The sequence below is a fragment of the Diadema setosum genome, chromosome 14, assembly GCF_964275005.1.
Source record: "Diadema setosum chromosome 14, eeDiaSeto1, whole genome shotgun sequence".
Classification (NCBI taxonomy): domain Eukaryota; kingdom Metazoa; phylum Echinodermata; class Echinoidea; order Diadematoida; family Diadematidae; genus Diadema; species Diadema setosum.
The window spans coordinates 5593275-5620529 of NC_092698.1; the positions used below are offsets into that span (position 1 = coordinate 5593275).

The window sequence follows — 27255 nt, forward strand, 5'->3', positions numbered from 1 at the left end:
CCTGGTACCTTAAATTGCTGTAGTGATTTCAGGAAAACAAAAATAACTCCACACACAGATCAGATGATCTCCTCAACCAATAGATAGGCCTAGGGTATAGGCCTGCTATAATTTTTCAGGTGGTCTTTTGGTGAAGGCACAAATAACCAATTTACTCAGTAGTAGAAGAAAACTTAATCAAACTTGAAAGCACTCGGTTAGCACAGACCTCAGCCAGCAACTCATTTCCACCCTTTACACACTTGCAATTTCCCAAAATAGAAGCATTTTGTTTAGGTCATTGTACGGCTCTTTGTTGCCCGAGCAGAGCACCGTGCTTAATTAGTGCGCATATTGTAAACCTCCGGTAGGCCTACACACAGCATGAACCCCAAGTTTGTTAACCTTATCTATGCCAAAAGATGAAAAATCCTTCACTTTTTCTGCAAGTTTCATTTTAATCCATGCCCAATTTTTTTAGTTAGTTTACATAACGGACAAACCAATGCTGTTGATCACTTAAAGGGATGGTACAGTATTGGCGGGGATGGGAATTGGGCTTTCAACTTTTTGCAAAATACCAAGAAAACACTTGTGATAAATCACAGAGCATACCATTTTAAGAGGAATTCAAAGTTTATTTGATGAAAATTGGGTTTGGAATAACTGAAACATCCAAAAACAAAGCGATAGTGCAAATAAAGTGTGGATCCCACACTTTACTAGAATCACTCTTTTTGAGATATCTCGGCCATTTCAAAACCAATTCTCATCAAATAAACGTTGAATTCCTCATAGAATTACATGCTCTTTCATATTTCATAAGAGGTTTCTCATTATCTCACCAAAAAATGTTAGAAACCTGAAATTAGGTCTCAACCAAAACTGTACGATCTCTTTAACCTCCTTCTTTGGCGAAGGTATTATAAGCAGGTCACATGAAATAAGTGTTCACATATTTTTTTTCAAATATGCATGTGTTTTTGTAGGTGCAAATAGGCGATATTTAGGAGGAAAAACCAAGAGGCATCAACACTATGGATGCAGTGAAATCACAACCAGGGCTGAAACCAGCCGACAGTGGGAAAACCAGCGTCACATCCCATGGTTGTCCGAGCCAGTCCGATACCAGCTTGGTCCGACCCCACCTGGCCAACTTCCGGACTGCCTCCAACCTCTTCTTCAACGAGGCCATCAACAAGATGAGGGCAGAGGGTCGCCAGGTCTACCACTTTGCCTTTGGCCAGTCGCCGTTCCCCGTCATGGAAGGCGCCAAGAAGGTGCTTCGAGAACACGCTGGAGAGAATGCCTATCTTCCAGTCCAAGGTAAAGCCAGTAAATTTACAGTGCACTCCCGTTATAACAAACACGGTTATTAAGAAATTCCGGTTACAACCAAGTAAAAATTCAGGCCTCAACATCATCTATTCTGTGTATCTTTTGTTCGATCATAACAAAATTTTGATATAATGAAAGAAAACTCCCGGTCCTGAGAACTTCGTTATAACGGGAGTTCACTGTACGTGTTCTCTGTCATGGCTACTCTTTAATTATGGTAATAGTAATGATGATATCTAGTGATCATAACAGCAGTCATCACCATCGTTGTATTACTACCTATGCCATTTATTCCACGGGGTTTATATTTTCGCAGATTCGCGAGTTAGGTGCCATACCATTCCCAAATTTAAGAACACGCGGAAATATTAACTCAGATCCCCACAGTATGTGAATGTGACATGAATATGTATATTTCTCTGTTCATTAGTGCAATCTGCAATCACAAATTTAACCACCTGCGAAATTGTTGGAAAATCCTGATTAATCACACAAAAAAATACTAAGTATATACTCACTAAATACTGTAAAAGTGGAAATTTTCTTGGAGTTGAAATTTTCGCGCATTTCGCGCAACCAAAAACTAGCGCGAAAATAAAAGCGCGCAAATATTTTTGCTTGCCCTATGTTCTCATACTTGCTGCCTTGATTCCGCGGAATTAAAAACACACAAAACTCTTCTTACCGGGCCGAGCGTGAAAAATTAGTCACGTGAAAATATCCACTTTTACAGTACTAGATGTTACAAAAAGCATTTCCCACTTTTGATCCTTCATAGTTCAAAAACTATTATATCAGAAAACACTGACGTTGATATGAGCAATAGCTGAATAGTGTACAATTTTGTTGGAGGTAATTCAAGAATGAAAGCATTTAAATCAGTTTCATTAAATTCAAGATTTCTTTTTAAGTTAGGTTTCAGACTTTGCTCTATTTTCAGCCCTCTCTACAAATTACTTTAATTTTGCACAGGGGTCATTTGATGTGTATGGGAGTGTGTGGTTATTACCCAGACAGTGGTCCTGAACAATGGCCAGGGTTTGAATGCTCTATTACATTTTCATGAGAAATTCCACCAGCACAGCTAGTCTTTATTCATCCTGAAATGTAGTGTATGCATGCAAGCACATGAAAACATGTTTACCCTTTATCATGAACTCAGACTAGCAGTGCCCAGGGGCAGGGCAATCCATCATGAATTATTATTAAACAAAGCATTCATGAGCCTTGGAGCAAGAGTCCAGAAGCCTAGTCAGCAGAGCTCTGAAAAGGTGGTATTTGTGGTATTCATATTTATTGTTCAGGGTTATTGTAAGCACGCACTCACATACACATCATTGGTTCTTCTGTAAAGTCCAATTTTTGTACAGAGGGTTCAAATTTGACCAAAATCTAGAACTTAACTTTAAAATTAATCATGGATTTAAACAAAACTGATTCAAGCTCTCGTATTCAAATCACCTCCAAAAAAATTGTACATTATTCAGCTATTACTCATATCAATGACAGTGTTATATGATGTATAGTTTTCGAATTATTAAAGGGACTGTGCAGTACTGGTTGAGGCGGGGATTCATGTTTTGAACATTCCTAAGTGAAATAGTGAGAAAACTCTTATGAAATATGAAAGAGCATGTCATTTTAAGAAGGATTCAACGTTTATTTGATGAAAATTGGTTTTCAAATGGCTGAAATATCCCAAAAAGTGATAATGATAAAAGGCAGCAGGCCAAGCCTTTTATGAGGATCTCTTTGTTTCACCTTGTTTTTGGATATCTCAGCCATTTCCAAACCAATTTTCATCAAATAAACTTTTGATACCCCTAGAATTGCATGCTCTTTGACATCTCATCGAGTGGTTTCTGAATATGAAAGCTAAATCCTCGCCTCGACCAGAACTGTACACACCCAAAAGTGAGAAATTATTTTTTATAACACCTAGTATATATACAGTAGTTGTTTTGTCATCATCATCATCATCATCATCACCATCATCCCTTGGTTTGCTGATGACAGACAGCCTCTTTGATTTAGACAAGAGTGCTCTTTTCCTGACCCTGCCATTATTGCTGCCCTAGATATGCCGGAAACCCATAGGTTGTACACATTGGCCAAGAGCCCTCTGCTACTTTTATGATATTACTCAATACTATAGATGTCATTCTGAATGCCATATGGAAGAGTAATATGCCTGAAATGTGTGGAAGTCAGCTACACTTTTAGTACGATTGAACACCATATGGAAATCTCTCCTCAAAAGGAGGCGATATAAGTGTTTGGCTTACAAAGAGGATTTTAGTAACAGGTGTATGCAGTCCCATGGGGCACACCCTTGTATTCACTTTTGTATCAAGTGATCTGCTTGAAGCATTAAAGCCAGTTCACAGTTAGCTCATGGGCACATTGGTACAAATGACCTTCCTTTTTTATCTCAATTGGTTAGGCACTTCACTCGTTTTCAAAGCAGCATGATGCATATCCCAAGCATGCCCACAATTTATGGAATTCACGTTCATACAAAGAATGAACTTGCACAGAGCAGGTGACAAGAATGGTCTGTCACTTTGACACTTTGGCAGGCATTCATTTCATAGTTTCGTGTTGAATGCATTTGTGCATGGCTCAGATCAAGGGATCCAAAATGTTACATTTGAACTACAAATTTGAAACTAACATACAGACTTCAGTAACATTATTTTTGTCATCTCCAAACATTGCAAAATATTTACTGTAAGTGCTAGAGTATGAAACATTCATCTGGCAATCAGCGAGCCATGTTTGGTGGTCAGAAAGTGTAATGTACATAACTCGGTGTCCTCTTGATGTTTTTATCTTGTTTTTAAATTCACTTTTGCAAATATACTTCAATGTGTGGTGAAACATGCCCCAAAAAGAAACAAAGCCAGTTAAAAAATTAAGATTTTTTAAACAAAAATAAGCACCATTTACAAGGGTTACATGAATAATCATTACATCAGGGATGCTTATCTCAGTGAATTCAAAGACAAACACGCCTGATTGTACAAATGACCTTTTTCTGCTCATGCGCAAAGTGGAACTGTAAACTAGCTTTTCAAAACTTGATAAGAATATTATGTCTACCAATCTACCATCCCATATTCTTTTTTTTTTTTTGGGGGGGGGGGTGTTTGCAAGTTTTACAATGTAGATGGAAATTTACTGGAATAAATTCTTTCACACCTTTGCCTGGCATTTAAGGCTTGTACACTTTTTTTCACATATCATTTGTGCATACTTCATTATACATTTTTGTGAGATCATGCACAAGCAATTCATTACTTATTGTTTTAGAACGATATATTGCAAATATTGTGATACACTAGATATAAGAAAGGCCGTATGTACAACTGTACTTACACCCTTTAAAGGTCCAGTTTACCTTTGGGAGCAGTGATTTCAAAAATTTTCAAGATATCATTTGATGCATATGTGTAGGTCTGTTGTATCATAAAACATCCTACCATATGAAATATTTGCAATAAAACCTAAAATATAAGGAGATATCAGGGTTTTTCTCAATAAACCGTAACTGTATACGGCTTAGTCTGGAAAATTTTTTATTATAACTATTGTTCACAGTTTGTGTACATAACAACACTTAACATCGATTATACGGATTCAAATTTTGACAGTGGTTGTTTCTATCCCTAACTCACATTTTAGAACTATTTTATAGCACTAATGCTCTCATCTGCAAATGGTAAATTATGCCTTTAAACAACAGGTGTGTAGACAATCATATGCTATGAATTTTTATGTACAAAATAATGTGCTGGTGACTAGATTACAGGCCATTATTTTGGCCAAGGTGGTTCAGGAGGAAGGATATACGGACCATTCTCTGAAAAAGTGTGCAATTACAGGAACTTTGTATATATGACAAAAATTCAACATCAAAGATTTCATTCCTTTTTTTTTATCGATTCAGAAACTTTAATCCCTTAGGAATACCAAGGAGGTTCAAGAGAATGGAGTCACAACTGTCTTATTTCCTTTGAACCCATGTTCGACGCCGCCGCTCAAAAATATTTGAAGTATGTGCCAAACAGGATCTGCCGCGCAGATACGAAGACAATTGACTCTTGTCTCATTGCATAATCACTAGCAACTTTCAAAGGAAGATATGTCTTTGTGATGGTAATTACTTTTCGCTGTCCCTTCTTATAAAAGGTAGGTGGTACAGACACGAGAATGCGCGAATAGAAATTGAGCAAAAATGCTGAAATAAAGATGAAAATTACTCGACTAGGCATACCCGGGCACTAATCTGTTATATCTATCAATAAAGGATTATACTTGAAGATTATTCCATATTAGTTTCATTTGTGGAAATTTAGCGGAAGAGTGATAAAACCAGCTTTCCGGGATGGTACAGTTTTAAACATTTTCACATGATACACCTCTGATTTACACTTTTTGCACAAATTTCTGGACGGGATTGACTTTTGTTTTACATGCTTTATCATTAAGTGAAATTTCATTTCATAATAAATAAGCAAAATATGGCCAACATTATGATAACGTTCAAAATGAATCTTCAGATTGCTCAGCAAGACGGCGGCGTCGAACATTGATCATCAAAGGCACAAGTGCACCTGTGGAATTCAATTGTACATCAATAGAAATCTGACAACTGTTTGAATAATTACAGCCAGTTGGAACTCCATGTATAAAACCTCCTTGGGAATACAAAACAATCAGTGGGTGTTTTTTGAAAGTTCATATTTTTTCTAGAAACATTTCCAAATGCAGAGTCCTTTTTTTACATGTTAAAGGGGCCCTGAAATCCAAATGCATGTTGATTTGTGTTAATTCATGATACCCTCAACATCACTTTTGCGGTGAAACAAATATCTAGAAACATTCCATATATTTTAATGATTTTTTCCCCCTATTTTTCTTCAGATTACTTGGGAACGCCCACAAAAAAATCCTTCCAAATCAATATTCTTGAGATGACCTCATCTGTCAATCATTGCTATTTTAACTGAAATGTTTGACAAAAGACATTGGAATGCACCTTCCCCTCGACTCAGCATAACTTGCATGTTCCCTCCCATGTCTTTTTGTTAGTCACATTAAAGGTCCAGTTTACCTTTGGGAGCAGTGATTTCAAAAATGTTCAAGATATCACATTTGATGCATATGTGGAGGTCTGTTGTATCAAAAAACATCCTACCATATAAAATTTTTGCAATAAAGCCTAAAATATGAGGAGATATCAGCATTTTTCTCAATAAACCATAACTGTATACGGTTTAGTCTGAAAGCATTCTTATTATAACTATTGTTCACATTTTGTGTATTTAACAATACTTAACATCGATTATACGGATTCAAATTTTTACAGTGGTTTTTTCTATCCCTAACTCTCATTTTAGAACTATTTTAAAGCACTAATGTTGGGTTTTTGTTTCATCTGCAAATGGTAAATTAATCCTTTAATATCACAGAAAGGGTCTCAAAAAGGGTAACGTACTGACTGCGATTTGGTGACATGATAAAGATAATCTCCTAGAGAAATATCAAAACATCATATTGTTATGTAATATTATATTTCATTCAGGCACACTTGAGGGGCAATGGAATGAAGTTCAGAAGATTTGATTTGAACGATGTGTTAACGAGTATAAAAGAACTTGTTACATGAGGAAGTCCTTTTCTGGCGACAAGGGGTATTTAGGGTTACATCAAACTTCTGAATGTATTTCTAATATTATCCCCGATGTCCCAGTAGCTTTATTGATATATATTTTACAGGTCAAACCTCTCTGATGAATTTAAATAAGAATGTTGATTTATAAGGGACAAAATATCAATTCAAACTGGACATGTGAACATGCTGGTGACCTGAAAATTGCAGTTTTGCACACTTTTTTGGAGAATGGCCCATACATTTTTTTTTAGCCACACAATGACAGAAGGTTGAGGCCAAAGGTCAGTGTTCAATGTGCTGTTTAGACAGTGTGCTAAGTCAACATTCAGACATGTCAGCTGCAGTTTTCCCCTAAGATCAGACTAATACCCCATTTACACTGACTTTTTCCCCTGCAGAACTCAGATTAGTGATTCTTTGGGTAGAATAGTCTACTTGTGAATATTATGACTGATGGTGTGTTTTTTTCACCTACTTGTACCTTTCATCACAAAACGAAATGGAGCCTGATGAAAACTGAAGCTTGAATGTGAATATGTGAATCCGTATGTAACTTCAAATTAATGGCAAGCTAGATTCATTCAGTGCCTCGCCACAGTTCAACACCCTTGAATGTGAACATTCCGGTGCTTCAGTTGAAGGGCTTTTCAAACTGTAGTCTTCCATTGAATTGCCATTGAATGATTGTGAGTTATCGTTCGGGTGAGGAGGTGAGGACTTTTGCTCAAAATTTCTTCACTGTTTCATTGATGGTTCAACAAGACTTTAAATATCAGAGAGACTTCAGACTGGAGACGTTCAACAGTTGCACCCATAGAAAAATGCTTAGTATATGAAAGAGGTATGAGGGGTGTGTCTGGTGTGTATTCCTGTGTGTTTGATTTGCACTGTTTGTGTGAGGTCTGTGTGCTTTAGGTCGGGGAATGGGAAGGAGAGAGATTAGACAAGAAAAAATAGGGTATGTGCACGGAGGGTATTTGTTGAGTGACAGATTTTTAAGCCAAATTATCCAGCAGGGAAAACTGCAATATCATTCTACGCTGAAGGTATGCAGTGCTCAACAACACTTTGGTGTGGAAGCTAGGTAGAACAGGCACTGTCCATGGAGCTTTGATCAACCGAATCAGTGCAATTTAGAGTGATTTTTTCCCCAAAGTATTCTGTATTGATTTCATTCAATACATGATTCTACATAAATCATAAACATTAACTTGAATATCTAATTAAAACAGGCATGTGAAAATTTCAATATCATCATTTAAAAATAAACTCACATTCCTCTTGATACAAATATTATTTCTAAAGAATGAAATCGGTAGTCAAACTATTCATCCACCATCCACCCCACCCCATTCATATATCATACAGGCTAAACTACCCAATCCAAATACACACCCACTCACACACACGCACACCCACCCACATACACACACACACACACACACATACCTACATACCTACACACCTACACACACACTACCACCACCACTACCACCAAACATATTCCTATGTGTGTGATATGAATCACACACACATCTGCTTGTATCATAAGACCATTCTTCTATATATCTCTTTCCTCTGCTCCAGGGGGGTTCTTGAAGTGACCTGTCTTCAGATCGTCTGCCCAGCCATCCAAACACCCTAGATCTCACTGTCATGATCATTTGAAAAACAAAGATAAAAACATATGTTTAGATATATATTACATGTATATATATATATACATGTATATATATATATATATATATATATATATATATATATATATATATACATATGATAATAAAATATATATGTATATGCTGTTTTTCCATCCTATTTGCCCCAGGTCTTGCAGAGCTGCGAGCCAACATTTGCAGCTTCCACGCCAGACTTGACGGGCTGACTCACCTGGACCAGGACCTGGTGGTAGTAGGACCTGGATCTAAGCAACTCATCTACCTGCTGATGAATGTCTTCAATGGAGGTAGCTGTTCAAAATATCCACTCTTTACCACCCATTACTCATTATTAGGCCTATTGTTGTTGTTGTTGTCCCCGCTGCACGAGTTCGAGCAGGGGACTATGAAACGGGCTCCGTACGTGTGTGTGTTCCGTGTGTCCGTCCGTGTGTGATCAAAATGTTCAATTTGCTACTTCTCTGTCATTTATGAGCCAATTTTGATTCTGTTTGCTTTATATGATAGCACTACATGGGAGTTTTGAAACTTATACACAGAATTTCAGTTGTGACCTTTGACCTTGACCTTTGACCTATATTGTACATTTTGCTTCAAAATGCTACTCCTTCGCCATTTCTAACCCGATTTCGATTCCGTTTGCTTTATGTGATGGCACTAGGTGAGGGCTTCAAAACTTCTACACAGAATTTTGACCTTTGACCTTGATTTTTGACCTATATTGTACATTGGCTACAAAATGCTACTCCTTTGCCATTTCTAACCTGATTTCGATTCCGTTTGCTTTAAGTGATGGCACTAGGTGAGGGCTTCAAAACTTCTACACAAAATTTTGACCTTTGACCTTTGACCTTGATTTTTGACCTGTATTGTACATTTTGCTACAAAATGCTACTCCTTCGCCATTTCTAACCCGATTTCAATTCCGTTTGATTTATGTGATGGCACTAGGTGAGGGATTCAAAACTTCTACACAGAATTTTGACGTTTGACTTCTTTGAACCTTGACCTTGATTTTTGACCTGTATTGTACATTTTGCTACAAAATGCTACTCCTTCGCCATTTCTAACCCGATTTCGATTCCGTTTGCTTTATGTGATGGCACTAGGTGAGGGCTTCAAAACTTCTACACAGAATTTTGACCTTTGACTTCTTTGACCTTTGACCTTGATTTTTGACCTGTATTGTACATTTTGCTACAAAATGCTACTCCTTCGCTATTTCTAACCCGATTTCGATTCCGTTTGCTTTATGTGATGGCACTAGGTGAGGGCTTCAAAACTTCTACACAAAATTTTGACCTTTGACCTTTGACCTTGATTTTTGACCTGTATTGTACATTTTGCTTCAAAATGCTACTCCTTCGCCATTTCTAACCCGATTTCGATTCCGTTTGCTTTATGTGATGGCACTAGGTGAGGGCTTCAAAACTTCTACACAGAATTTTGACCTTTGACTTCTTTGACCTTTGACCTTGATTTTTGATCTGTATTGTACATTTTGCTACAAAATGCTACTCCTTCGCCATTTCTAACCCGATTTCGATTCCGTTTGCTTTATGTGATGGCACTAGGTGAGGGCTTCAGAAATTCTACACAGAATTTTGACCTTTGACTTCTTTGACCTTTGACCTTGATTTTTGACCTGTATTGTACATTTTGCTACAAAATGCTACTCCTTCGCTATTTCTAACCCGATTTCGATTCCGTTTGCTTTATGTGATGGCACTAGGTGAGGGCTTCAAAACTTCTACACAAAATTTTGACCTTTGACCTTTGACCTTGATTTTTGACCTGTATTGTACATTTTGCTTCAAAATGCTACTCCTTCGCCATTTCTAACCCGATTTCGATTCCGTTTGCTTTATGTGATGGCACTAGGTGAGGGCTTCAAAACTTCTACACAGAATTTTGACCTTTGACTTCTTTGACCTTTGACCTTGATTTTTGACCTGTATTGTACATTTTGCTACAAAATGCTACTCCTTCGCTATTTCTAACCCGATTTCGATTCCGTTTGCTTTATGTGATGGCACTAGGTGAGGGCTTCAAAACTTCTACACAGAATTTTGACCTTTGACTTCTTTGAACTTTGACCTTGATTTTTGACCTGTATTGTACATTTGCTACAAAATGCTACTTCCGGTGGGGACATATATTACGCACCGCGTAATTTCTACTTTTCCTTGTTGTTGTTGTTATTGTTGATGTTGTTATAATTATTATTATTATAATTATTATTATTATTATTATCATTAGTATTATTAGTATTATCATTATCATTATTGTTATTATTATTATTATTATTATTATTATTTTTATTATTATTATTGTCTTCTGTGACAACTGATTTATTAGTGTAGAGGAAGATATGCACATAAGATGGATTTGAAATGCAAATTGCGCTGTAGAATCATCTTTATCTGGTTGCGTAACATCTTAAAAACTCTGAAAAGACAAAGGTCGCTACACTCTTGGCCAGAAATTCTGTGTCAAGCCATTAGTTGAGCTAGGAATATGCAGTACTGATGCTGTTGGTTTACTTGGTTGAAATAGTAACCAATATTGGCAGCCTGCTTTTGCATGTGAATGCTGTATTACATCTTGATGGTTAGTCATCATCTGTGTCTGAGCTTTTTGAATTGAACTCTTTATGTGCCACTTTTGCACGCCCGACTCAGTCAACAGCGTGCCAACTTTGCACATTCTGCTCAAACGCACGAAGCCGCCTAAACGGATCGATAAATTATTGCCAAATGCATCAGTACAATGAAAGCATTTCTCATGATTCCGTTCCTCACATTTAGCTTGCATTTTATGTGGTGATCGGCTAGCAGTCGGTGTTCCCACCTGAATTTGTGTGTCAATTCTAAGTTTCAGCCACTGTTTTGCGTGCAAAAGTATTGCTTTACAGTATTGTAGCAACTGGTCATTTGAAAGAAAAACAATCATAGATTTGACGTACAATTATCACTAAGGCAAAGCTTGGTATTTTCTCTGCAACTTTGCTCAATACATGTCCAGCTCAACAGAACTCTACGAAAGTTACATAGATTTGAAAAACAGAATGTTTTCTCAAAGTATGACTGCGTTGGTGTCTTAAAATAATGTGGCACACAGGGGGTTTCCACCATGGCACATTAAGAGTTAAGTTAGACTGATTATATAGTCATCAGATAGATGATAGAAGTTTCTAAGGAATTGTGAAGTGATAGAATCTGGATTCATATGTCTTGCAACTGTTATAAAACTTTAGTATTGACAGCTGACATACACATAGCGATTGCACTAACGGCTGACATACATGTAGTGATTGCACTACTGTATACGCTGTTATTTTCGCGAATTTCGCGAATCACGGCTGGACCGCGAATAACTGGAATTTAGCAACACGCGAAAACGTCGCTGTACACTATGCTAATAGTGCACTTACGATAGCCTCGGTGTCACATCGCGAAAACAACATCTCGCGAAAATAACAGCTTATACAGTAAGTGATGGCGAGTTCATGGCTTTAGTTTGTTTGTTTGTTTCTTGTCCCACAGATATTCTTCTACTGTCTCCCACCTGGACCACCTACAGGCCCCAGGCTGTGTTCTGCAACCAGCGTGTTTTCATCATCCACACCAATTTGGAACAGGAGTGGAAGCTCACCCCAGATCTCCTCGAACGGGTACCCCAAAATCTGCCCCTTTTCGTGGCGAATGAAAATTGATTCAATCGTGATTCAATCGGGCCACCCACGAATGCCCACATTACCAGGTCTTTAAAGGTGCATAGTCCCGGTAGTGTAGAGGGCGCTGTTAATGATACTGCCGATCACTGTTAGCATTGATACGAAGATTGCCCAAGTTGAGCTGTCATCAAGAGTAAAGCACGTAGGTGCTGCTAAGTAACGTTGCCTTTGTTGTCTTCTCTGCGCATCACACAGTCTGTAGTAATGCCAGGGTGCGTGCATATTTGCTTCTTATTATGACATCACAAAAGAAGTTTGCTGAAGCTGGCATCCCCCTCAGCCGAATCATGAGCTGAACTGTGATCGGATCGGACCACTGACTACAGTGGATCGGACTTCTTCAGACTTGGGGGAAGTGGGCCACAGCATAAGGGCCAAAGAGGAGTCGATAGCATAGGCCTCTATAGGCAACTTGCGCCATGCACCCGCGTACGGATTTGACTAAAACACCGGGACCATGCACCTTTAAACCATCACTTGGACATGTGAATTCTAATCAGTCTGTCACACCAGTGTATGCTGAGTGCAGACTGTTTGTCAAACAACGACAAAAAGCTGTGGGTGATTGCCATTGAATTCAAATAAGTCTGAGCTTGATTGTGAGTGAAATATTTGCTTGGAGATTCATTGAACCAAGGAGGTCTGAGAAATGGAGTAACAACAGTCTCATTCCCTTTGATCCCATGTTTCATGCCGCCACTCAGAAATATTTGTAGTTTGTGCTAAACTGGAGCTGCCTCACATATAAGAAGACAATTGATTCATGTGGCATTGCATCATGACTCGTCACTCTCAAAGGAAGATATGTTTTTATGATGGTAATTGCTTTTCACCGTCCCTTCTTAGAAAACAAGCGGCACATTAATTGTACAGGCACGGGGATGTGCGAATAAAAATTGTACAAAAATTGATGAAATGAAAATCAAAATTACTTGTTTTTACATGACTTTACACTAACATATAAATGAATAAAGAACTATACTCGAAAATTATACCATATAAGTTTCATTTGTCGGAAGCGAACGGAAAGATAATAAAATCGGCTTTGTAGTGAGAGTACAGTTTCAAATATTTTCATGACATACATCTCAGGTTTACTTTTTTGCACATAATCTTGAACGGGTTTTACTTTTGTTTCATATGCTTTATTATTAAGAGAACATTCATTCTGTTTGACAAATAAACAAGCAGAATATAGACGATATAATCCTAGAGTTTAAAATGAATCTTCAGATTGCACAAAAAGATGGCGGCATGGAACCCTGATCATCAAAGGCACAGGTGCACCTGTGGAATTCTTTTGTGCATCAATAGAAAAATGGCAGTGGGATTAAACATGGGATCAAATGAAATAAGACTGTTGTTACTCCATCTCTTAAATCTCTGTGGTTATACTCATCTCTCTCCTGTTATGTTTATTCGCCCTTCTATCCGTCACAGACCATCCTGCAGAACGATGTGAAGCCAAATCGATTGCTCGTTCTCTGCAACCCTGACAACCCAAGTAAGTTATATGCCCCTCCGATGTATACGCTGCAACAATATGAACCACAAATCATTCTGTCACCCCCACTGTAACAGTTGTTACAAATGTGAGCCCATGGGGGGAAGTGGAACAGCAATATTTTCGCCATCAATCCACCTTTCTCTTTTTATATACCTTCATCCTACAGGGTGCCAGACATTTCTTATTTCTTGGTTTGCCCTCTGTTCCTCTGTCTCATATGCCACCTGCACAATTATTTCCGAAAAGATTATTTAGGAGATTTTCATGTTACCAGGCCCTTATATGCTGTGTTGACACACTGATTACAGAGGACAGGTCCCACAGAATAACACCTCAATACCTTAAATACAGTTTTTATTTCCTTTCTTAAGATTACCCAAATTTATCATTTCAGTCAAAGAAGTTGTATAAAGTTTTCAAGTGGTAGATAGTGGTATTATGTTTAATATACAGACTGACACCATTCCATCACTAATTTCTGGCTTGTGTGTCTTTCATGTTTCAGCTGGAACTGCATACAACGAAGATGAACTTGTTGCTCTCAGGTATAGTAACTTTTATGCTTTTTGGTCATCAATCCTTGTCATGAATTTTAGTTCATCTTCTCAGACTTTTCCATGCAGCTGTGTCTGGAAGCATGCTGATACAGTACAATTTTTGACTTCAATAAAAACCTGGTAATAATAACTCGGAGGGGTAGGGGGACACAAAGCCATACAAATAGTTCTAGGGCAGGCCTAGAAGTGAGTAAATTTCAATGATCTTGGCAGCTCTAAGTAACAAAACCAAGTTGTATTGCTTTAGGTACTAACAGAGAATAATATAATATAATTCATTTGTGACAGTGGTGGCGTGAGACAGGGCCCTAGGGCCACAACTGCGAGAATTTCAAACAGTATTTTTTTTTTTCGGATCCAGGAGTAGTACAACCAGTCAGTACTGTGTTTTGGATACAGTCAGATTTAAAGAATACAAGTTGTTCATGGCAGTTCGGGTGGAGTACCCCAAATGGCCCTGGAAGAAAATCAATGCTTTCTGGAGCGTTCCACTACATACATTCAGATCAGATTTTGCTGGATCAGCCTCGCGAGGTAGAGAATGCCGCATTATTGAGAAGAAGCTTACAGTGTGGTCCCGATTTTCTCTTAACTTGCAAATAGTTAAAGGGATGGTACAGTATTGGTGGAGGCGAGGGTTGGGCTTGTAACTTTCTGCGAGATACCAAGAGACCCGTTATGAAATAGTACAGAGCATACCTTTCTAAGACAAATTCCAAGTTTTACTTGATGGAAATCGGTTTTGGAATGGCTGAGACATCCAAAAACAAAGTAAAATAAAGTGATCGTAATAAAAAGGTGGGTCCCACCTTCTATTATGATTACTGTGATTTGGATATCTCAGCCATTTAAAAACCAATTTTCATCAAATAAATGCTGAATTCCTCTTGGAATTACATGATCTTTCAAATCTCATAGGAGGTTTCTCATTATCTTGCCGCAAACTGCTAGAAACCTGAAGTTAAGTCTCAGCCAAAACTAGACGATCCCTTTAAAGTATGGTACATTTTAATTGTTGCAAGACCTCTAGAGAAGTAAATGGAATTTATTAATTGATATGCCATCAAAGAGCACCAAATCTTGAAGCTCATTAAACCTGTTGTGCACTCGAGGGAAAACCTATTGATTACAAGCTGATTTCGCTATAGCATGCATTTCTCACAGACACCTACCCGAGTATACTCGGGACTAGTCTTCAGTGAGATAAAATTTTCCCATATACTTGGAATAAGGACATCCTAAAATATACATGTATGTTATCTATTCTTTTTTTTTAAGGCTGCAAATTCTTGATTTGTCAAGTAGGAAAAGTTAAAGGGAAAAAAAATATCCGCTTTTACAGTAGGACAGGACAGGTAGAAGAATTTTTTTCTATCTGCTTTATGTAGCTTGATTTTATCAGCGGTAAAGGAAATTGTAAAGATAAAACTTATCACAGGAATGAGGTAAATTTGTTGTGTGTAAATCTATCGAAGTTATGCGCTAGCTTACCAAGGCTGGGGTTTGCTCAATATGCCATGATGCATCGTTCTTATGTAGAAAAAGAAACGGCCTATGATGGCCTTTCTTTTTTATTTGATTTTTTTTTCAACAATGGAACAATAACAGCCTATTACTTTGGACTTTGTATGTAAAGTCACTGACCACGCAGTCTGTCTTGGGGTATATTACACGCAATCATTTCAAAAAAGCATCCTAATTTGAGCCCATCACAGTAACAGATAATGTGTTCCATACTGGTGTGGATGCCTGGGTATTGCACTGTAAAATGTTGCTTCTGATTGCTAGTGTGTTTGCTTCATAGTTTGCTCTTGACTCATCATTCATATTTACATTAAAAAATAAAGCTATTACATTTCTGTATGATCCCTTAACCCTAGAAGGGTTAGGCAGGGCTCGACACTAACGATGGCCCGGTGGCCCAGGGCCACCAAAAATGAAAGTCGGGCCACCAAATTTCCAAAAAGGGCAAATTTGGTGGCCCGCCTCGGGCCACCAAAATTTTTTGAAAAGTATGTCAATAAATTCGTAACTTTTTGCGCCGGAAATTAGCAGTTAAATTTGTTTAAAGGATGGATGAAAAGGACTGAATGAGTGCCTGAGAGTGAGTGTTGCAAGTTTGTTGGAGTTTATTTATGAGTAGATATGTCCAACTTCTAATTCTTACTACATGTATCATAAAACTTAAATATTTGACTCATTAAAAAAAAGGACTTTTAATGTTTTTTATTGTTTTTTTTCGGGACACCAAAGTTTTCTCTCGGGCCACCAAAAATTTGAAATTTAGGATTTTGGTGGCCCCATCGGGCCACCAAGCAAAAAAGTTAGTGTCGAGCCATGGGTTAGGGAAGGGAGGGCGTTTTTATAATACCTTGCTGATTCCTGCCACTGTCTGCAACTACTGAACCTTTCCATAACTGTATCTTTCATGACTTGTTTGCCTGGTGCACATTTATATACATTGTACTATCTGTATGAATGTCAGACATTGGACAGGGGTATAGGATTATAATAACTTACCACCTACCATCAAGATGTGCATGAGAGAATTTGCATTCATGGATCTGTTTCCCCAGAGGCAACGCAATGCATATTTTCAAAATTAATTCCTTTTCCATTAGTTATTGTTTTTTGTGCTGTGATTGGATAATTTTGTCATGGCGCTAGTTTCAGTTCATTAAAAAAAACAACAACAACAACAACAATTTGATATGTAACATATGTTGTGAAAAAAAAAGACAAGATATAGGAAATAATTGAAATTGTACAAAATAACAAATGTTGCAAAATGTGTAGGTATGTTGTTTTACATTTATGAGGTAATGGATAAGAGAATAAAAACATCAAATTGAGATGCAGAATGTTCTTTAACCCTTTTGAACAATAGGTGCAATGCCAAATTCAATATCAAACCTCTATTTTTCAGCAAGCAACGTAATTTAGCATAATATTTTAATGTGGTGTGACAGTTCATCTTATCTAAATGCATGACATTTTTGGTTAATGCCTGATGATGTCAATTGAAAGGCAGAAGGTCACAACTCCAAAGTCTTTGTAAAGTACTGTGACCCTTCCTATTTCAGTGGATGAAAGACAAGTCAGCAGAATATTTTAGCAATTAAGTTAAATGCTGATTTTCTTCCCTTTTTTTCCCCGTTATTCTTGGCCTCCAAAACTACATTTCGTCGGTTGAGAATGATAAGGGCGTTAAGTTGCCACAAAAACCCATAGTGTTCAAGACCACTTAACGCCCTTCTCATTCTCAACAGACGATTTGGCTGTACTTTTTTTCTCTGTGTTTGCTTGCAGTGCGATGTTCCGCAAGCATAATGTCACTGTCATCAGCGACGAGATCTACGGTCGACTCAGCTTCGACGGGAGACATCACAGCCTCATCAAGGTAAAATGATGTCGTAGATATGACAACTGCTACAAACTCTGCAAGAACTAACAGTCTGATTTAGAATTCATTGTTTGCCCTGGATACATTTCTGATCCCCAAATTGTGACCTTGCGCAACTTAGATTTGTGTGCAGTTAAAATAATTTGAGTATTGTTGAGCAGATCTGTTGTTTAGTGTCTTTGACTTTTTGTGTTATGCAAGAAGAAAACTTTGCCTCCACCGACACCAGCTGCTTTCTGAAAGGGTACTAATTATGATGTGTTCAACCTTGAACCGTGACTTTCATTCACGCATGGTTGATTGTACATATTTGTGTGTGTAGGTGGGTTTTTCTGTCTTTATTTGTGCGAATTAATCTGAAAATCAAAGGTGTTTGGCTTTCTAACTCGATCTTATTTCTTAATTTGCGAAATGTTACAGATACAAATTCTTGACAAAAAAATTAGAGTTGATTGTTTTGTGAATTTTTTTTTTTTAATTTTTTTATTTTTATTTTTGCATACCTGTTCAAACTGACAGTACTACCCGGAGGGATCTATTCTTACCAGTGGCATCTCAAAGTGGGCAAGTGCTGGTGGATGGCGGGTAAGTGAATTTCTGCTGAATAGTTCAACTGTAGTTTACCCCCTTTTGTAGCCCCATGCTCGATTTCTGAGAAGCTACAATAAACCAGTGGACCTCTTGTTTTCAGCATGGAACACAGTGGGATCATGAGAAATCCAATGGGTGTTTGTGTGGTACCAATAGATATTTTATTTCTATGGGACTAATAGAAATGCTATTTCTATGGGACTAAAAGAAATCATCTAGGTGTTTCTATAGAAACACCTACATAGAAATGCTATGTGGGACTGTAGAAATATAATAGTCTGTAGTGAAGTGACAAAGAATTTACCTCTGAAAAAAAGAAAGAAATAAGACTAGAATGAATGCGTTGAGATACAAGCAGCAGCTCGATCTTAGTACATTCTTTGTCAATTGCTTGTCATTTGTTTGTCATTCTTTGTCATTAGAAAAAGATTGAAATAAGAGTTTGATTTGAATTCAATTGATATGTATGAAAAAAAAAAATCAGATTATTTCCAGTTGGTTCAAATCAATGAATACTTACCTGTACTGTAATTGATTGACAGGAGTTCATCTGAGCTGTGGTGTTCTATTGGCACCTGGCTGTAAATGTGGTAATGGTGATGTCACAATCACATCATCATCTTGAGTGGAATTTCTAATTTGCTTTGTATGGTGGTGACCAAGATCAGTAGAGCTCTGTACACTCATCAGAGATTTGTTATGTAACTTGTTCCCCCTCCCCTCTTGTTTCTGTTACTCTTGTCCCACCCCCCAAAGCTTGGTTACAGCATCTACCCACGCCGTCTGGAGGCCCTATTCAAAGCTGTGTGCAGTGGAGCCAGCAACACCTACTCCTGCGCCCCTGGGCCCGTCCAGCATGCATCCATCAGTGTGAGAAAAAAAAGATGTCCCTGTTTTTTTTTTGTCCCTAGGAGTGATATACATGACATAATATAGGAAAAATTTGAACCAGTATAATCGATGTTATGTATTGTTAAATATACAAATGTAAACTATAGGTATGATAGAAATGTTACCAGACTAAACCGTCTACAGTTATGGCAACCCTATTCTAACTGGGCTATTTGAGACCAAGTTTTTACTGGGGGGGGTCAATTTGACCCCCCCTTCAGATCTCGGCCGCCGATCGCGCGATCGCCGCAAAATTTTGCCTGTACATAGAGCCGGATGTCAACTACAAGATTATATGGTCATACAATAGAAAAAGTTTGATTTTATATTTTTTAATAAATTAATTATGCAAATTAATGCATGAAATCATATTTTCACCTATAACTCCATTAAAAAGATTGAAGGATTGCTAAATTTTTGTGTCAGAGTTCCTCAAGACATATCAAACAATTTTCTTATAAAAAAATAGCGCAATCAAAGTCAGTTTCTTTTGTTTTGTATTATTTTGTTAATTTCTTATGTATTTTATTGTTTTTTCGACCTTTTGTTTTTTATTGTTTTTTTGCCAAAATTTGTTGCAGGCACTTTTCCAAGCTGATCTACAATAGAATTGATTAATTTCAAGGGTTAAAAGTTGAAATAATCCAATTCATATCAATTAAACAAAAAAACACAATTTGCATTGGATTTGCACACAAAATCATGAATTTGAGCTGTTTTTGGGTTGACATGCATATGCAAAACATTGCATAACTTCAGAACGGTGTACCCGGACGTCGCAAATTTGGTCTCAAAATATGCGGGAGACTTCAATGAAAAAAGTCACAAAACGCCGCGGCAAAATCTTTGCGCGTTGCGGAATGGTGGCGCGAAATGTCGAGGGGGGGGTCAATTTTACCCCCCCCCCCAGTTAGAATAGGGTTAATGAGAAAGATACTGATATCTCCTTATATATTAGGCTTCATTGCGAAAATTTGATATGGTATGATGTTTTGTGACACAACTGACCTACACATATGCATCAAAACTGATATCTTGAACATTTTTAAAATCAATTCTCCCAGAGGTAAACAGGACCTTTAAGTAGTTTAATGTGACATCAATTCCTGAATTAGATCAGTCTGTCATCATGATGATCTTTTAATCGATATAGGGTGTTGCATTCTTCTGTTTTCTGCAGTAAACCAAAAACAATGGTACTTTATGATAATAATAATAATAATAATAATAATAATAATAATAGTAATAATAATAATAACAATAATAATAATAACAATAATAATAACAATAGTAATAGTAATAATAATAATAATAATAATAATAATAATAATAATAATAATAATAATAATAATAATAATAACAATAATAATAATAATAATAATAATAATAATAATAACAATAATAGTAATAATAATAATAGCAATAATAATAATAATAACAATAATAATGATAATAGTAATAATAACAACAATAATAATAATAATAATAATAATAATAATAATAATAATGATAATGATAATAACAATACTGGCTATTTGTAGAACATACAGGTTTGCCTTTCAGTGCTCATTGCACTTTTAAAAAAAAAACAGAAAAAAACATTGTTAGGCGCATTTTATGAAAGAATTTTCCCCCCAGTTTTTACCTATTGTTTTCATCGCACTAAATGATTTAGTCATTATATCTATGTGGAAGGAATGAAATCTCTTGTCTGGAGTACATTTGATTTCTTATTCTTTTCTGGCAGAGAGTAGTGCTTTGCTATTTAACAAATGTATTCTTTTCTCTCTCATCTGCAGCTCTTCAAGTTTGAGGATGAGGAGGAGCAGTACGTGCACATTGCAAGGAAAATCCTGCATGCCGTGGCCTCGTACTGCCACAGGTGAGCTGAGTTTCCCAACAATTAAGCCTTGCAAGAGTTTCCCAGCATTCCCTGTAGAGTTGATACTCCAGTCTTTTCATCCTTGCATTGCCTCTAATGACAGATTCCCTGAATTTCATTCCCATATTGTTTGACATGTGCATGCATCTCTGTAATTGAAGTTACCTCTGCCAAGAAGGTTATGTTTTGACCAGCATTTCTTTGTTTGTCTGTTAGTGATAGTACGTTTAATATTACTTCTGCAACTTTTTCATACAAGGAAAATAAAAAGAAAGTTCAATAATCATAAAGAGAAAAATACATAATGTAAATATGCATAATACGTGAATGAAGTAGAAAGTGATAAATTCTAAGACTATATTTTCAGATGTTTAGATATGTACTTATGTTGATTTTTTTTTCCTGAGTAAATAATATAAAAGAACAAATCACTGATTTGTTATAACTTTTACTTTTTGGTGTTGATTGGGATAATGATCTGATTCCAGGATTTCCTAAAATGATTCGTGAACAGTTCTATGGCATTAGTGACCTATGACCTTGTTGAAGGTTTGCACTCGCACAGCAAAACGCACTTTATTACAAGCAGGAAGCGATATTACATAGAGAAGTTTTTTGAAGCATCATTTTATGCATGTGAGATTTGAGTGAAAGTGAAACATTCTCCATGTGTGATTGTGGGGGAGCAAATGTAATTACCTCTTTCATTGATTAATTATGTTCTAAGATTAAAGTCTGCCATATGTAAATCAATGTTTGAGTCCTTCTCTCATATCACAAATAGCAACAAACTTTACATATCCATGTATCTCTAGATCTTTGTATCACTGCTTTATTCAATAGTTTGTCATATACATTAAGTTGCTTGTACATTCTAGGACCATGAAACTATCTGCGGTACGATGATTATTTGTTAACAAATCTCTCAGAATTGAGAATGAAAAGCTGAGTTATCCATTTGTTTGTTTGTGTGTGTTTGATTGATTGTTTCTTTCCTTCCTTCTTTCTTTCTTTCCTAACTTCCTTTTTTCCTTTCTCTCCTTTCTTTCATTTCTTTCCTTCCTTCCCTCCTTCCTTCCTTCCTTCCCTCTTTCCTTCCTTCCCTCCTTCCTCCCTTTCTTCCTTCCTTCCCTCCTTTCTTTTTTTCTTCCTTCCCTCCTTCCTTCTTTCTTTCTTCCTTCCTTCCCTCCTTCCTTCCCTTCTGTCCTTTCTTCTTTCTTTCTTTCATTCCTTCCTTCCCTCCTTACCTTCCTTTTTTCCTTCCTTCCTTCCCTCCTTCTTTCCCTCCTTACCTTCCTTCTTTCCTTCCTTCCCTCCTTCCTTCCCTCCTTTCCCTCCTTCTTTCCTTCCTTCCCTCCTTCCTTCCTTCCTTCCCTCTTTACTTCCTTCCTTCTTTTCTTCCTTCCTTTGTTCCTTCCTTCCTTCTTTCCTTTCTTCCCTTCTCTTCATTCCTTCCTTTCTTCCTTCCTTCCTTCCCTTCCTTCCTTCCCTCCTTCCTTCCCTCCTTCCTTCCCTTCCTTTTCTTCCTTCCCTCCTTCCTTAACTCCTTCTTTGCTTCCTTCCTTCCTTCCCTCCTTCCTTCCCTCCTTCCTTCCCTTCCTTTCCTTCCTTCCCTCCTTCCTTAACTCCTTCTTTGCTTCCTTCCTTCCTTTCTTCCTTTCTTTCTTTCTTTCTTCCTTCCCTCCTTCCTTTCTTCCTTCCTTCCTTCCTTCCCTTCCCTCCTCCCCTTCATTGATTCCTTCCTTCCATCCTTCCTTACTTTCTTTCTTCCTTCCCCATCCTTTCTTTCTTTCTTTCTTCCTTCCCTCCTTCCTTCCTTTCCTCCTTCCTTCCCTCCCTCCTTCCTTCCCTCCTTCCTTCCTTCCTTCCCTCCTTCCTTTCTTTCTTTCTTTCTTCCTTCCTTCCCTCCTTCCTTCCGTCCGTCCTTCCTTTCTTTCTTTCTTTCTTTCTTTCTTCCCTCCTTTCCTCCTTCCTTTCTTTCTTTCCGCAGAGAGTTGACAGCTGTAGGTGTGAAGGCAGTGAAACCCACTGGTGGGTTCTACATCTTCCCAGACTTTGAGATCCTCCGTCCAGCCCTGGCCAAACGGGGGATCACCACTGGAGACGCCATGTGCAAGGCCATTCTAGCCGAGAAATCTGTCGCTGTAAGTAATCCCAAATGTATTTGGCAAAGTGCAGTTCAATACCATGTTCAAGTTTATTTTTACAGATAGAGTGAAATCTGGTCAAAAAATTTGAAGCAGTTTCATTGAAGTCAAAGAAGGTTATACGTGTATCATTTTTCATGCTTCCATGCCATGTATTTTGTTAATCGTATTAGTAACACAGAAATATGCAAGTTATGCTCAGTCTAGTGGAAGGTACATTCCAATGGCTTCCAATCACATCAGTACTTTAGCAGTGAGTGACTGATTATGTCATGAGCAGAATCTTGGCTTGAATGAGGTTTTTTTTTTTTGTTTGTGGGCATATTCAAGTAATCTGAAGAAAAATAGTAGAAAAGTTGTTATTATGGCATGTATTTCGATGTTCATTTGGCCACATGCATGATGTTGAAAGTATTAGAAATCACCACAAGTCAACATGCATTTGCATGCACAGGTCCTTTAAAGAAGCCTATTGTGCTATTCTATATGGAAGCAAGAACAGAAGTTGATAAAACATTTACGGTGTGTTTGTAAACCCTCCCATTTTTGACAAAATATACTCCCTTTGTTGTCACGTGGATCGCAGTGAAGTTGTGTGGACCCTCAAATGAAGTTGTTGAGGTTTTGTGAATTGTGCTCTGTGCGTTAAATTCAAAATTGGAGAGCTCAAGTCCTGCCACTCACTCATATCCACAATTTTCGTCTCAAGAAATGCTGATAAATAGGTATGCAAGTATGCATGCTCTCAGATTTAGCTTTAAAAAGGCATTGTTTACCATTTGCAGATGTAACAAAAACCTAGCTCTAGTGCTTCAAAATAGTTCTATAATGGGAGTTAGGGATAGAAACAACCAATGTAAAACTTTTAATCAGTGTAATCAATGTTGAGTATTGTAAAATGATATAACAAATGTGAACAATAGTTCTAATAAGATTGTTTCTTTAATTCTAGAATAAACAGTCTATACATCAGTTATGGTTTATTGAGAAAAATGGTGATATCTCCTTATATTTGGGGCTTTATTGCAGAATTTTTATATGGTAGGATGTTATGTGATACAGCTGACCTACACATACGGGGTATGCATCAGATGTGATAGCTCGAATATCTTTTAAATCACTGCTGACGATGGTAAACAGTATAATTGCCTCCCAGAAAGTGGCTACATACTGGTAGCTGGCATGCTTCCAAGTGGGTTGAATGACTGCACTGAAGGTGTTGGTATGATACCATTGACTGAAGTAGCAGTTAGTATCTTGTAGTGAAAAGGCAGTATGTATTTTATAAATAAAACAAAACAACAACAAAAAAGGTAATTGTTCATTCACAGGAACTCTCTTAGTTCAGGTGTTTCTCAAATTCATGTTTTATCCACATTGAAGTTTTCTGTGACAGTTGACCTTGGGGTGTTTTGAAGGCACACAATCATTCTAAATCTAATTTGATGGCTTTACTGCCCATTATGCCTCCTGGCATGTAGGGCAGCAACAAAAGCTCTCCACTCCCATCTGTCTTGGGCCATTCTCTGGAGAGATCCCCAGGTCTGGTGGAGGTTAGCCATTTTATTTTCCACTGTCCGACGCCAGGTGTTCCTGGCCTCCCCGTCTTCACCTTCCTTCTGGGGTCCAGTGAAGAGCTGTCCTCGTTATGCCATCAGCTTCCCTTCCTCAAGATGTGCCCAATCTACCTCCATCTCCTTCTTATTAGTATATCTTCTATACTCTCCTGATGGCATCTCTCATACAGCTCCTCATTTGATATTGTGTTGAGCCAGAATATACAGAGTATGCATCTTAAGTTTTTGGTATGAAAAATTTGATGACACAAGACATTGTTCTCTCACTGTCCTCTCTTGCCATCGTCCACTTCCAGCTGATGGCCGGAGGACCGGACTTCCTGCGGCCGGGGACGGAGTTCACTGTCCGCCTCTGCTACGTGAACTTTGACGGGACAGACGCCATGGAGGCGGTCAAGCTCCAGGGCGATGAACCAATCACGGACGAGTTTCTGGGACTCTACTGCAGGCCTGTTGTAGAAGGCATTCAGGTGAGTTTACGTTTCAATCAACGTTTGCCTATTTTCATTTCTGATGCCCAATAGAAAAATGCAATAATGATAATCATATAATAGTGCGTGAGAATGTGAATTCACAGTACTGGTAATTCAGAACCAGAATAGAAGACAGAAACTGTCAAGTAAACTAAAGTTTACAGAAAAACAAAAACAAACAAACAACAAAAACAACAAAACAAACAGCTATTAGGGATGGGAAGGGTATCAACTTGATATATATGTACTAGTACCCTTTCTCAGTTAAGGCTGAATGTTCGCAGTTGGAGATAACCAGCCACTTCAATGTAAACAAACAGGTTTAAAAGATATGGACAAAAGACCATGCATGGAAATGTGGTTTTGATTGTCACAACCAGGGTAATGATTTGTTGTAAAGGGATTTGAGCTTTGCACGATGATGAAAGTACCATACAAAACAACTATTGTTATCATCATCTTTATTATCATCATGGAGACAATTCAGTGTTATTTCCTGCAGTAGTACTTGTGTGTTAAGATGGACTAGGTATGTGTATTTGTGCATATTTATCCCATTGAAGATAATTTGACTTTGGTATAACATGCATTTCTCACAGACACCTGCCAAGTATACGGTAAAAGTGGACATTTTTGCGTGAGTTTTTGTTGCGTGCAGTCAGGTGCAATGAGTTTTGCATGTTTTTAATTCTGTGAGAACATAGAGATAGAATTTTACTACATACACTTTGTATTACAAGCAAAATTATTTGGGTGCATTTATTTTTGTGCAGCTTTCATGTCACGCACAAAGTGTACAAAAATGTCCACTTGTACAGTACTCAGGACTAGTCTCAGATGGGTTAAAGGTTTCTTCTTCTCTGGTCCATGCAGGCTCTTGTGTCTTGGGTGGAGGACCAGCTTCAGCCCAGTAACTAGCTTCAGCCCAGTGACTAGCTTCAGCCCAATGACTAGCTTCAGCCCAATGACTAGCTTCAGCCCAAATGACAACCTTCAGCCCAATGACTAGCTACAGCCCAGTAACTAGCTTCGGTCCAATGACTACCTTCAGCCCAGTGACTAGCTTCAGCCCAATAACTAGCTTCAGCCCAGTGACTAGCTTCAGCCCAGTGACATGCAATCTGGACTAGATTCCTCCCTTGTAGTGACCTCATTGATGACTAAAATCTAATCATCCGATTCATAGAGGAGATCATTTACCTTTGGGGACTAATATCTACTTTAAGACACCAGATGACTTATGCTTATCAGAGAAGAGCTCCAGTAGAAGCTGATTTCTCTTTCTACTTTTCCAGCAGAAAGGGTATCATTTTGAATATTAAAATGGTCTATACAGATACTAGTTGGTGATTAGTCTCTGGGCTGTGATGTCACATTATTAAAACAATATAATTAGAGACTACAACCCCAAGCACCTTCTGATCTGGAGATTCTCCCGCCTGAAACCCCTAGCAAACGAGAGACTCCAACTTGATGTACACAAAGCGCACATCATGAGCGCGATGTTCCTTGCGGCTGGGATCCAGCTCTCAGGTTCTAGATGCTCTCTTGTGCTATCTAAGGCTTATTTTTCAACATACGATGACACTAAATAAGAAATCATTTCAAGGGGGAGACACAGAACCAGGGCGGGAGAAATTAAATCTCAAGCTAGAATGGGAGATTTTGCAAAAATGAGCTTTCGGCAGGAGATCTCCCATCAAAAGCAGGAGAATTGGAGTCTCTATAATTCCAGAATTTGAGTGATTGCAGATGGGGTTAGAATGAAGTTATGTGTATTTATGTTAGCCATATAATATATATATATATAATATAACA

The 27255-nt window shown here is 37.7% G+C and overlaps 1 protein-coding gene across 1 annotated transcript; it reads left to right on the forward strand.

The window, feature by feature from the left end:
• The first annotated feature begins 1016 nt into the window (after window positions 1–1016).
• LOC140237977 (aspartate aminotransferase-like) lies at window positions 1017–27060 on the forward strand. Its single transcript, XM_072317907.1, has 12 exons — window positions 1017–1305; window positions 8823–8960; window positions 12219–12346; window positions 13850–13913; window positions 14422–14461; window positions 17783–17873; window positions 18396–18461; window positions 19224–19337; window positions 21158–21240; window positions 23231–23384; window positions 25261–25434; window positions 26311–27060. Exons 1-12 carry the CDS (start codon window positions 1017–1019, stop codon window positions 26353–26355), a joined length of 1386 nt encoding a protein of 461 aa, XP_072174008.1. The 3' UTR covers window positions 26356–27060.
• Window positions 27061–27255: the final 195 nt, after the last annotated feature.